The sequence below is a fragment of the Talaromyces marneffei genome, chromosome 6 (genome assembly GCF_009556855.1).
Source record: "Talaromyces marneffei chromosome 6, complete sequence".
Taxonomy (NCBI): domain Eukaryota; kingdom Fungi; phylum Ascomycota; class Eurotiomycetes; order Eurotiales; family Trichocomaceae; genus Talaromyces; species Talaromyces marneffei.
In genome coordinates, this window is record NC_072353.1 from 2,881,000 (window position 1) to 2,893,664 (window position 12,665).

Genomic DNA, 12,665 nt, shown 5'->3' on the forward strand with positions numbered 1-12,665 from the left:
CTCATGAATACCGGTATACCTAGGCAAGGCCAAAGGCCACTTCAACTCAAGCAGGTTGCAAACCTGGTAGGCATACATCAACACAGGACCCATTTTATGTACCTGCGGGCTAGACGGCCTTTTGTCTGCGAAAACAACTGAAGAATTCCAGTGATACCAGATGCCACCATCAATCCATCTGGAATTTATTGGATTACAGAGAAAGGAGCCACGTTATTTGATTGTTCCGGAACGGAATGCGAGAAGCAAGGACATGGCCCTATGTTTACATTTGTCAAGGGGCTCGTAGGCATGTCAGGGTTGACCATGGTTCTCTTTTATTCTCCTCAATCTCTCTCAATCATAATTGTTCGTCTATATACGTTACTCAAGCTCAAATCAACTCCTCTCGTGTGCCAGTCGCTTTCTTTTCCACTCCTCTATTCTCCGTTAACTTACTGCCAATAACCTTTTTATTCGCTGTGGTTTCAGTGCACTCCAAAACAGCTCATCGAAATGAAGCTCACTATTGTCGCCCTTACTGGCTTGATCGCTCTGGTTGCCTCGCAGGACCCCACTCCGACACCCCAGCAGTTATGCGCAAACAAGTGTATGTTCCGCAACACTCAAGGAGACACATTACTACCCAGCTGACCATATACAAACAACTACAGGTGATCCTTCCGATGTATGCTGCAATGCTGCATGCTACGAGGTCCCATGCCCTAACAACCTCATGGCAGACGAGACCACCAATTGCGCAGCTGCCTGTCCTCAGGGAAATGGTACCGCCGAAGAAACCGCGAAGTATGCCGATTGTCAGCAGGCCTGCTTCAGATCTCTATTCTTCACCGCAAGTTCCATGACTAAGCCCACTGCCTCTGGTTCTCAGTTCGTTGGTGCTGTATCTGCTACGGCCACCGATGCCAGTCATACTGGCACTGGAAGTACGTGTCTGCCGACTATCCCTATCTTTCTCAAACATCATAGTAGATTTACTAATTCCTCAACTTTATAGCCGCTGAATCTAGTTCGAAAGCTGCTCAGCAAACCAGTTCGTCTCGGAGCTCTGGTAGCTCTGCTACTTCCAATGGCAATGTCCCCGCTGAAACCGGCGCCGCAAGTCAGATTGGAGTCCAGTTTGGTGTTGCGGGTGTTCTCGGCGCCGTGATGGCCGCTTTCTTTCTATAGTTGATTGTATTTGACTTTACTGGTTCTACAGAGGGTTTCATTCTACTTGACTATGTTCTTGACTTCACATCAGATTACTAATGACAAACGTTGACTGTAATCTCGAAGCTTATATGTATAAATGTAGTTGTTTGGTTAGATATGGATGCATCACAGTCGACGCAACCCTAAATCAGATTGACATGAGATGTCAGCTAGCATCTACAACGGGCAATCCAACATTTTGCCTCAGAAAATCCAAAACATCGTCAATCTCATCGGGAACTTTGTACCAGTGACCAAATCCCTCGTAAGCCTTCCACGTCACATCCATTTCCAGCCTTTTCGACAGTAACTCAACCATTTTATCACCCAGATGAACGGATACTTTGGGGTCTGCGGACCCATGGCCTAGAAAGATCGGTGTTTGAAGAGTTGGAAAAGTTTCTGAAATAAAAATTGGTTCTAGGTCCAATATGTCGCGGACATGGTTGAGGGCATCTGTAATACTAGATCGAGTGCCCCTTTCAGAATCCTCCTGAGCGTCAGACCGAAATGGATCGAAAGAAGCAAAGTTATCTTCCGTATGTAAGACGAATGCGTCGCTCTCAGCATCACTGAATGAAATACTATTCGCACGGTCGATATCTGAACGATCATCAATTTCCTCGTCTTCCTCGTCTTCTTCGTCATCATCGCTACTCTCATTTTCTTCAGATTCCTCTCTTTCGTCGGCCAAAGAATTCGATCACTTGCCGTCTCCATCATGTTCGCTGTCTTGATGGTCAAGACCGTCAGCTTCCTTCTCGTCATCGCTATCATTAATGATTCCGTCAACATTCATCATGCTATTCAGCTGTTTCTCAAACGGCAGCCATCCGCTCATCCCAAAGAAAGCACCAGGCCTTTCATTGCCGCTTTCACCAATTCCACCACCAAGTAAAGTAAAAACCGCAGCCGCACATCCCTGGCTCAGTCCTCCAAGGATAACCCTTCGATATCCTGACTCGCCAGTGCCATCACTCAAGATGTGTGCTTCATTATTAATCAATTCTCTCAAGAACTGCGCCGTCTCCATCAATCCCTCAACTTGCAAATCCGTCCTCTGATTTGGGTCATCCAAGCAATAGTTGTCGAACCATTGATTTATCGGAATCTTCTTCAAGACTGTTGATCGGCGCTTGGAAGCAGTTGGAAACACGAATTTGACAGTAGGCAGACGAGCGCGCAGATTGACAGAATCTAGAAGCTCGCAGCCGAATCTTTCTCCGTTACTCCCTCTACCATGAAGAACGATGAATGTATGTGTGTGTTTAGGGCAGATGGGGTGGATGCTGAAGGGAGTTGGATAGCCCTTTTTGTGTTGACGGTTCTCCATGACTGATCGCTGGCTTATTTTATGCTTTTATTTGAAGCACTTCCAAAACAAAAAGAAGGGTGGATATATGGATATGTATTGAGTATATCAATACCAGAAATGTGGATTATATACAGAAGCAAGCTGCCCTTTGTCCGTTAGGATATCTTCGTCGCGAGGCTCTTGTTGATAGGTTGTTGCCTTGTTGTCGGCGAGGCGCACTTGCTCTGTGCCGCATATGGGAGGTACCTACCCAACTTGTCGCCACTAACAACATCAACTTCACTTCTACATCTATCGATTCGCTATGACGATTCCTAGCATAATAAACTAATATAGTTTCCCTCAGCATACCAGAGTCATCATTGTGGCTTGTCATCGCTAAGCCTATGGCACATGAACGATGGACCAGTGGACGATGTCAACAAGAGCGAGTGGCACGGCCTCGCGACGAAGATATCCTAACGGACACTCTCTAATTCTATCATGTGCATTGTGGCTATACTGATGGCATTGTAGCATCACAGCATGGAGATGATTTCAAAGTCTGTGGAGAATTGGACAATAGTAGTCCATGATACAATTCATAGCATTAGAAGAGCATTTTGGCTTCAAAACCTGTGCCACAAGGAATCTTTGATCAAGCTAAATGAGGTGTCGTTAGGCAATATTGGCTATGTGAGTCTGGCTAGGAAGAATAAGGGCTTGTCGGACAGCAGGCTTTGTTGACTGAGACAGCCAGAGAATCGCCGCCAGAAAATTGCTCATTGTCCCTACAGCCTTTCCTACGTGATATAAATCGCTCCCATCTCCAGACCCTCCAATTTCTCTGATTCATACTTCCCAACCCTAGTTTTTTTTTTCAAGATCAAACCGTTCTCAGCTCTGCTGTCTAACAACATCGCAATAATGTCAACACAGAAAGAATCAACATCCCCTGGTGCATTATTCAGCCATCTCCGCACTATCAAATCAAGCAATCGTATCAAGCAAATTGAGAAAGTCAGGTCGAATGGAGTTGGGGAGCTAGTAGCTTTGCCTCAGCTTGCCGTGTGCGGTGACCAGTCTGCAGGGAAAAGTTCGGTCCTAGAAGGTATCACAGGCATACCCTTTCCACGACAAGAGGGGCTATGTACAAGATTTCCTACCGAAATCATATTATGCCATAGTGAGACATCTCAGCAAACAACGATCACAGCGAGCATTCGACCTCATTCGTCAAGGACGAAGGAGATTCAGAACACTCTTGCGTCGTATCGAAAAGTCCTTCAGGATATAAATGAGCTCCCATCGGTCATTCAGGAAGTGTCCAAACGTATGGAAATACGAGGCTACACTGAAGATGGCAATGGACTGGCATTTGCACCTGATGCGCTACGGATTGAGATAACTGGTCCTATCGGTTTACATCTCAGTGTGGTAGATCTCCCAGGCCTCATTGAAGTACCGGATGATAATCGGGATGATGAAGATGTCAATGCGGTTATGGACATGGTAACGGCATACCTGGAGAGTTCTCGGACCATTATTCTTGCAGTTGTACAAGCGAGTAATGATGTGGCTACTCAAAAAATCATTCGACTTGCACGTCATCATGACCCTGAAGGCCAGCGTACAGTGGGCATTATCACCAAACCCGACCTTATCAACGTGGGCAGCGAATCCAGGATTGCACGCATTGCCAAAAACCAAGACACAATCAAGCTCAAGCTTGGGTTCTTCCTTGTCAAAAATCCAGCTCCAACTGAAATTAAGGAGCAAATCACTATGACCTTCAGGTCGCAGCGTGAGTTGGAATTCTTTTCAGAACCGAAATGGGCAAGCCAGCATCTAGACAGGAACCGGGTGGGAGCAAACAAATTACGACAATTTTTGCAAGTCCTTCTTGACTCGCACATAGAAAAGGAGCTACCTAAAGTACGAGACGAGATCAAGAAAAGCCTGACCACAACTGAAGCGGAACTGAGATTTATGGGAGATGCTCGATCCTCTGTAGCTCATGTCCGCTCATTTATGACAAACTTGAGCATGAAATATTATGAATTACTTCAAGCGGCACTTAATGGTAGTTATCAAAGTATTGATGTTGATTTCTTCTCACAAATTGAAGGCTCTAGACTGAGAGCTCGCATACAACAAATCAACACCGACTTCGCGAAGCACATGAGAGACTGCGGCGAGAGACGCAAAATTGGTACAGCCTCAAAATTGGAGCAGTCGAGTGTGTCCTCGACAGCTCAGCTAATGGTGACTGAAGCGCAAATGACAGCATGGGTGCGAGAGGTATGAGCGTCCTAACTCAATCAATAACCGTCAGGTTTACAACCATTGAATAGGTATATATGCGGACCAGGGGCAAAGAATTGCCGGGCAATCACAACTTAGCTCTACTTGCGGAACTTTTCCATGAACAATCTCTCCGATGGGCGAGCATTGCGGAAGCACATATTGTTGCCATCCGTGAAGTCATATCGCAGTGGACAGAAAAGGTTGTCAAGAATGTAGTTCGTGAAGATGAAGATGGGCTCCGCAGAGAAGTTGGCAGTATCCTACAGGATTCCCTTGACAGCTGTGAAAAATTGGCTTTAGAAGAGCTCAACAAGCTCTTGGAAGACGAGAGACAGAGTCCCTTGACATACAATCACTATTACACTGACAACATTCAGAAGTCTCGAGTCACTACCCAGAAAGCTGCTGTCAGGAATGCTATTTTTCTCGCAAGAACGGAGGATTGGAACGGAAAGCTTCATATCAACAACGATACAGCAACTATCGAAAGATTCATATCTGCAGTTGAATCGCGGATTATCGTTGATATGGACGAGCAGGCATGCAAAGAAGCCTTGACCCAGCTCAATGCGTACTACAAGGTAAGTGACATATCATGATAATGCATCTCAAGAAATAAGTTACTCTAACAAAGAAAAGGTCGCCATGAAGACCTTCACCGACAACGTCACACGCCAAGTCATTGAGCGACACATGATCTCCCCCTTACCCCAAGCGTTCTGTCCAACATCGATTGCTCAACTCTCCGACGAGGAGCTTCTGCGGATTGGATCCGAACCAAATCACGAAGCCGAGCGACGGACAAAACTCGCCAACATGGCACAAGCCCTGAGACAAAGTCTCGTCGATCTTCAACGGCCTGTATACTAGTTTTAGCTTTCGGCGCCTTGGTGTGTGGAGATGTTTTGAAGCAATGATTCCTTGACATTGGTTTTTCCTACAAAGGTTTTTCCCAATGTTGTGATGCAAATGCGGAGGGATCAGATAGTGTACATAATAAGAATAGAAAAAATAATTTTGCTAAATGCTGGAGCCCAGAACATCGTACTAGCTATTGAAGAACGTAGATGTTTATCTGGTATGGCAATGTGGAAGGACTCCCCTGAAACGATAGGCGGGAGAGAGCCTAGAAGATTAGGGTTGATGAAAGGGGGATCCTTGCTGATTGGGCATGAGTCACAAAAAGTCTGGCCCCAAATGTAGCCTGGAAAGATTAGGCTTCCATCCCCCCACCTCCCCCGCATAGAAGATCTCGGAATTCCCGACTCAAATTTGACTCCATAAACAAACCCTCTGTAACTCTAGATATCAACCAAAAACACACCCAGAATGGCTTCTCCTCAAGATGATATCCTCATCGAAGCGATGAGAACATACATGGAAATCTGCATGTCCGGCCACGACCCCTCGCACAACCCAGCGCATGTCCATCGCGTAGTGTCTCTGGCGCTCCGCATCTACGCCAGCGAAGTCGCACTTCACCAAGACACAGCGAGCACAAAATACAACAAAACCATCATTACTCTCTCTGCACTCCTCCACGACATAGGAGACCACAAATACTTACCCAAAGACACCAACAATTCAACGACAGATCCCAAAAAACTCGTCTACAACGCACTAATATCCCACGGCGCAGATGAGAATCTCGCCTCTCGCGTGCAAACCATAGTCAACAACGTTTCGTACACAAACGAGACACGCAATCCTGAACATGTTCAGTCCCTAATCTCGACACCGGGGTATCATGAGTTAGCGATAGTGCAAGATGCGGATCGGTTAGATGCCATTGGCGCAGTGGGGATTGCGCGTACGTTTACGTATCTCGGTTCTCAGGGAGAAAAAAGAAAAGAAAAACCAGACCAAAAGCTGTGGGAGCTGGAGGAGTCGATTGAGCATTTTGGGGAGAAGTTGGAGAAATTGGAGGGGATGATGAAGACGGAAACCGGGAAAGAGATTGCGAGGGAGCGGACGAGAAGGCTGAAAGTTTTCAAGGAGTGGTGGGTTGATGAGACTGCCCCGTTTAATTCTTAAGTTTGTTTTTAGGTAGATAGAAGGTATGTATGTTCATGCATATATTCAAACTAAGCAAAGCAAGCAAGCGTCTATGTCGAGTAAAAAGCAAAAACCTTTTTCTTGGTTTTCTATGTTATGCTTCTTTTTTTGGGGGTATTTCGATGAGTTCGTAAAGGATTGCGTAAACTCAATGGCTGCTGGAGAGGGTATGAATGCAATGTGTGTCATAACTCGTCTTGAAATCGTTGAGCATCAAAGACGGTGACATCAGTATCAACATGTGTTGAACAGCTGTGCAAAGAGAGCAAGACACCAAAACTCCTGAATTAATAGTCAACATGGACATAGTCAATCCCATCAAAATGTAATACAAATGCAACATAAACTCCAAATCCTAATGTTTCCAGGCGAGCAAAATAGTTCGTATTGTGAAATCGGGAAATAAATTGCCACATCAGACCCGGTCTCGTGCAAAATCCAAAATATCGCAGTCATTCTCGAAAAATCCGCCATCATCGTCTCCTGGTGATGCAATGGATGGGACGTCCGCATATCTCTTCTTTCGTCTTGTCGTGATGACAACTTCTTCAACCTGATCTGTGCTATTTCCAAGTCTGATAAGGTTCTCCATCTCCGGTGCACCACTCAATCGGTCCATGACCTCATCTTCTTCTTCATCACTCTGGTTGAGTGGCCGCACGTGAAGCCGCTGACTAGGAATGTCATTTCCAAATACCCAAGGTCCTTGTGTGTAGTCTGAAGCAGGGGCTGCATCAGTAAAAACATACAAATTGACCCGCCGGTCAGTATGGAAGGGTTGATATGGAGTGTTGGTCTCAATCTCAGCTTGCGACAAAGGCTGATACTTCATTTTCGAAGCCGAAGACGAATGAGGCACGTGCGAAGGCAATGACCAGTTTCCGTTGATATGGCCATCGGCAGGCAGACCAATCTGCAATGGCCCGCAAGGGTTCCGCAGATACGATGGAAGTTTAAGCTCAAGGACTTTTGCGCCGATCACGGGCTGTTGTCGTCGTCCTTTTTGTCTGTCTGTATGACATTTGATCTTGTACAATTTGAATATGCCATAGTCCACAATGCCTAATAAACACTCGTTACGAGTAGGGATCCAAACCACACGAGATGGCACAGGATCTCGAGAGAAGCCAGACAGATGCAACCGGTTCTCTCCCACATGACGTAAGGTATTGACAGTGCCAGTCGCAGCACCCATCGATTTGCTTAATCCTGCCGCTACCGCTTTACCGCCAATTCCAGCCGCAGAAGAAATGCCAAAGCTAGATGTCGCCGAAAAGTTGGCTCCAACACTCGGAGCTCGACTTCTCACTGCCGCAAGGATGGGCTGGGTTGAGCCTCCGACGAGTTTCATGGCGGCAGCAAATGGGCTCGAAGATCCCGATTCTTCTAGGTCAGGCGTTGCGGATGGCTTTTCTTCAGGCTGAATTCGCTTGGACTTGGATTGCACTCGTCGAAGTGGTGGCCACTGAAACGCGGGTCGAGGAACATCAAAAACATGTACAGTCCCTTTGCGTGTGACTACGGCAAATCTCTCTCCAGTTGGATGGGTCCAAACTACGTCTACAATATTCGATGTAGTTAGACGAGAATATCGGGCTACCAATCGCACATGAGCCGTAGCAGCGCTGTTGCTCGCCAGCTCATCAGACAGGAAGACAGCAGATCTGCAATTCTTGGCTTGCATGAGATCCCATACATATTGCACATCGCCCTTCCGACTGGCACTTAGCAACATGTGTCCGTTTGGCGCGAACGAAAGAAAGCTGCACCCATTTGGAGGTTGGAAAGTAGCAATAATCGCGGATGCGGGTCCTTTCAGATCGTGTCCCTCCTCCATCTTCTTCAAGTCAAAAACCGAGATTAGGTCCGGCTCTGAAGATAGTGTTCCCGCGGTCTCCTGCCCGTGGGTAGGAGGGAATAAGCCATGTGCTCCCTGCTGAGAATCAAACTGCGGAGAGCGACGAGAGTTGCCATTCTGTGCTTGTTGATCTTTGTTCCAGTAGTTGTTCCACGCTTGAAGCCCTTGATCTCCCATCCAGCGAGCACCTTTGACGAGCTCCTGGGCTACACCTCGAGCAACTTTATCAAATAAGCTTTCACCTTCTCCCAAGTCCGTGGCGCAGTTGACAGCAGGTTTTGACGGGGGTATGTGGGTATCAATGCCAGAAATTCTCTTGTGGATTAAGTGTGCAGGTACTTTTCCTGAAGGAGGAGCCCTTGCCGTAGATGCGGGTGGAACAACAGCTAACCACCGCCCATGCACAGACATAATAGGGCTTTCCACAACTGTCCCGTGCTGTCCATCAATTTGAGAACCATCCGGATCAGTGGAGCTCGATGATGTGGAATAGCGTCTGAACTCTCTTGTTTGAATACTGGTCCATGTTTTGCCTAGACATTGATACCCAGCGGCGGACTGCACAACCCCGTAAATGAATACTTCGCCGCTCACGCCACAAGCGACAACAACATAGTTGTGAGTAGTGTATAATCTCAAATTTCCGACAGGGGTTGGTGCCAATAGTGACAAGTTTGGATAGTTATCGAAACAAGGAGCAGGTTTGCTCTGGAAAAGGCTTGCGATATGCTCTCCGGTCTTGATGGAGTAAATCTCCACACTGGTTTGATATACAGTTTCATCCTTGCCCTGAGGTCTTTGCTCAATGGGTGACAATCTCGCTGGCAAGCCCGGAAGGATCTCATTCTGTTCGGATCCGGCAGAAGATGTCTCTGCAGATTCTTCTTTATGAGCCATGGGACCATGTAGAACAACCGCTACATGGGGACGCGAAGAGACGTATGGATCATATCTGGAGGTGTATGACAGGATCTTGGCCTCCAAGACGCGGCCATTCAGCCCAGTCAAGCTTCCCACGGTGCGAGCTCTCTGATCTTCGATCGCCAAGACATCGAGTGCCCCGTCGGTCCCTACTACAAGTACTCGCCCTCCCATCTTGCTCGACTTTAAAGACTGTTCGGATATAGTGTCCCAACCGCAGAAGGAATATTGACTATCCGCACCGAGTCGATTCGGCGTCGGAAGGTCAACTTCTGGCGCGCCATAGAAATGAGCCTGGGGGAGATGTGGTAATGGGGGCTGTGTTTGGAGATGACTGCTCATAGAATGGCGCTTCTGTCGGTCTACAGATAGATGGGGCGATGGCGTAATACCGTACTGTCCGTAGCTTGTACTTGTAGGCCTGGCCCTAGCCGGTGGGGGAGATGCTGACGAGGAGATGTGACTACCAAAGCCTGGACGTTCGAAGGGGGTCGGAATACTTAGTGGCGAACCGCTGCTGAATCCAGGATCAGGTAGGTCAGTCGGAGGACTCTTCCCGAATGGAACGGACTTTGCCCATGCTCCTGTCCGTGTGGCGGTCTCACTTTCGACGTGGTTGATGGAGGCGAACGCGTCTAACACCGGCGAGACTGATGACACAGCGGGGTTGATGACAGGCGGGGTGAAGACATTTCCGGGGTATGAGGAGGGGTCCGATTGGGAGGGTGGTGAGAATTGGATACTATGACGATATACAAGTTAGTCGGGGGTTGCCGCCATAAGTCTAAAGAACAAGAGACCACACGTACTCGTTTGATTCCATGGGCGGTATCGTTTTGGCTGATGTATCTTTTGCTTTAGATCCATTCTTATCTTTGCCCTTCTTTTTCTTTTTTCCGGTTGGTTCTGGCACGGGGATTGGGTTGTTGGTTGGAGGGCTGTCGTTGAAGAGTTGGTTATCGGGACGGAAGAAACCCTCTGACTCTGCGGGGGGCATCCACGAAGCTTGTTTGGATCGTGAACGCCAGGATCTGGCGTTGTAAAGGAATTTCGAAGTGTCGAGCTACGTACTCGAAGCAACCAGGCTCTCCCTGGACGTTTAGTGGCGAACTATCGACTAGGCGATTAGGCGATGAGGTGTCTGAAGTGAGGTCGGTGAGGAGATGAGACGGAAGGCAACCGTTCGGAGTAAACACTCGGCGACACGTTTAAAGCGTGCGTCGGGATTTAGCTGAGTTGACAATAGCGATAGGGGCGATAAGCTGACGGTCACAGACACGCGCAGCGAGAGATCAAGCAGTGTTTCCAGAACACTGTGCGTAGGAATGCTATCGCGTTAGATATCTCAAGAGAACGAGACCGGTCCAGGATGAAGTATACGGGGCTGATTGGATGCAAAGAGCTTCTTGGCGCAGGAATGACGCAATACAATACACGGTGCACTGTGGATAACGAAGCTTAGGCTCGAAATATGAGTTTGGACAGTTATGCGTACAAATAACAGTTCATTTGGTATGAGGATGTTGCAAAGGAGGTTGAGTTGGGGAGGGTTGAGGAGAAGATGCGGATACCGGCGGTGGTAGCAACAACAGGGCTCAGGAGGAAGGAGCATATGAGGTGGGGGAGGGGGAAGGTGCATGATAGTCAGGTCCCGAGGGAAGGAGCTAAGGGCGGATAGCCGTGACTCTCCTCCGGTATCCTTGTTTGCTCTCCGCTACCGTATACGGACTCACGGAGTACATAATACATACATAGTACGTCCTGCGTGATAGCGTGGGGTATCCAATACCCTACATAGGAAAACGTTTCGACAACATCACTTTATGATCCTATCCCCAACACATGACGGAGACAAATGCACGACCTGCCAATGGCTGAAGTCATTGCCACTGTGCCAGAGCCATGGTTGTCGGTCATCTCTTCCTCGAGCCATGGCCAAGTATGCTGGAAACCGATAGAACCCATTGGCCTTTTCACGGCTAGCGTCAGGTGATGAGACGGACTCGATCACGGGTTCTTTACCATAACATGCCCCGTCTACTCATAGTACATACTACGTCAAAGGAATCATGGCTATGTTCATCTGATTGGGCTGGTCATAGGCGTTGACTCAAAACATGTACTCATAGTACATTTCGCGCATGTCCTGCATCTGCCGCGTATAGGAAGTAGTATCTCTTAGATGTTGATGTGGTGTTATTAATTAGATAGTCATATATTTATACAGTGATGATGTGCAGTGCGCGGTCGCTGAGCTTATTCATATAGGTAAATGGCCTGCCGAAGAACGAGATAACCCAAAACCGCTCCCTATGCGGTATAGAATGCCACTTTTTGTTTCTGGTTGAATCTTCAGTTCAATCGTCCGAATAAAATCCCATCGCCTTCACGCATCGATGTAACGATCAGCATGCAATCAAGACTACGCGATCCGAATAAGACGTTTCGATAGTTTATGTTTTCTTCTTGCTGGCCGCCGCTTTAGCCTTTGCAGCCTTCTTCCTGCTGCTGCGAATCATCATAATTCCGAGGAATGACCCGACGACAGTTGATCCTAGGAGAGTGAGGATGACGGGAATTCGAATAGCCCAAACACGGGGAGGAAAGAGGTCATGGAGAGGATGTCCTTGGTCAACGAAGGGCTAATTAAAACAAAGGTCAGTGAGCTATAATGAATTCGAGTCTCGTAGTTGCTTTCACATACCATCAACAGGGTCCATGCCGTGTAGTATAGAAAGATCGCTGTTGCGACCAGCAGCATTGCAGAACCAACAAGTGGACCGAGCTATAAAAACGATAAATCAGCTTTACCATCTGAAGGAAGAATAGTCTGTCTCATTGGCATACCATAATGATGGAATTTCTGCCCGGTAGCCTTGTTATTTGAGGAGAAGCGCAAGCAAGTATCGTTGGTTCACAATTATAATTTCCAAACAATGGACCTCCTTAATCTGGCCAGATTGATTGTAGATCACATGATTTGACCGCGCCAGTGGCGCGTGTCGGTGCTAGAGCGGATGTGGCTCAGTTTGACCT

At 47.5% G+C, this 12,665-nt stretch overlaps 6 protein-coding genes across 6 annotated transcripts; 3 read left to right on the forward strand and 3 right to left on the reverse strand.

Annotated features, from left to right (window-relative positions):
- Window positions 1-495: 495 nt before the first annotated feature.
- Window positions 496-1,170, forward strand: EYB26_008542 (uncharacterized protein; the record flags this gene model as incomplete). Its single annotated transcript, XM_054267793.1, has 3 exons — window positions 496-589; window positions 654-926; window positions 998-1,170. 3 exons carry the CDS (start codon window positions 496-498, stop codon window positions 1,168-1,170), a joined length of 540 nt encoding a protein of 179 aa, XP_054123768.1.
- A 190-nt stretch (window positions 1,171-1,360) lies between these two features.
- EYB26_008543 (uncharacterized protein) lies at window positions 1,361-2,527 on the reverse strand (the record flags this gene model as incomplete). The annotated part of the gene is made up of 2 exons (XM_054267794.1): window positions 1,361-1,847; window positions 1,902-2,527. The coding sequence occupies 2 exons, from the start codon at window positions 2,525-2,527 to the stop codon at window positions 1,361-1,363; spliced, it is 1,113 nt and encodes a 370-aa protein (XP_054123769.1).
- An 888-nt stretch (window positions 2,528-3,415) lies between these two features.
- EYB26_008544 (uncharacterized protein) lies at window positions 3,416-5,665 on the forward strand (the record flags this gene model as incomplete). The annotated part of the gene is made up of 4 exons (XM_054267795.1): window positions 3,416-4,700; window positions 4,764-4,789; window positions 4,843-5,376; window positions 5,435-5,665. The coding sequence occupies 4 exons, from the start codon at window positions 3,416-3,418 to the stop codon at window positions 5,663-5,665; spliced, it is 2,076 nt and encodes a 691-aa protein (XP_054123770.1).
- Window positions 5,666-6,124: 459 nt separating this feature from the next.
- On the forward strand, window positions 6,125-6,829 carry EYB26_008545 (uncharacterized protein; the record flags this gene model as incomplete). Its single annotated transcript, XM_054267796.1, has 1 exon — window positions 6,125-6,829. The coding sequence occupies one exon, from the start codon at window positions 6,125-6,127 to the stop codon at window positions 6,827-6,829; it is 705 nt and encodes a 234-aa protein (XP_054123771.1).
- A 436-nt stretch (window positions 6,830-7,265) lies between these two features.
- On the reverse strand, window positions 7,266-10,626 carry EYB26_008546 (uncharacterized protein; the record flags this gene model as incomplete). Its single annotated transcript, XM_054267797.1, has 2 exons — window positions 7,266-10,371; window positions 10,439-10,626. The coding sequence occupies 2 exons, from the start codon at window positions 10,624-10,626 to the stop codon at window positions 7,266-7,268; spliced, it is 3,294 nt and encodes a 1,097-aa protein (XP_054123772.1).
- Window positions 10,627-12,082: 1,456 nt separating this feature from the next.
- Window positions 12,083-12,479, reverse strand: EYB26_008547 (uncharacterized protein; the record flags this gene model as incomplete). The annotated part of the gene is made up of 3 exons (XM_054267798.1): window positions 12,083-12,271; window positions 12,334-12,414; window positions 12,477-12,479. The coding sequence occupies 3 exons, from the start codon at window positions 12,477-12,479 to the stop codon at window positions 12,083-12,085; spliced, it is 273 nt and encodes a 90-aa protein (XP_054123773.1).
- Between the last annotated feature and the right edge of the window lie 186 nt (window positions 12,480-12,665).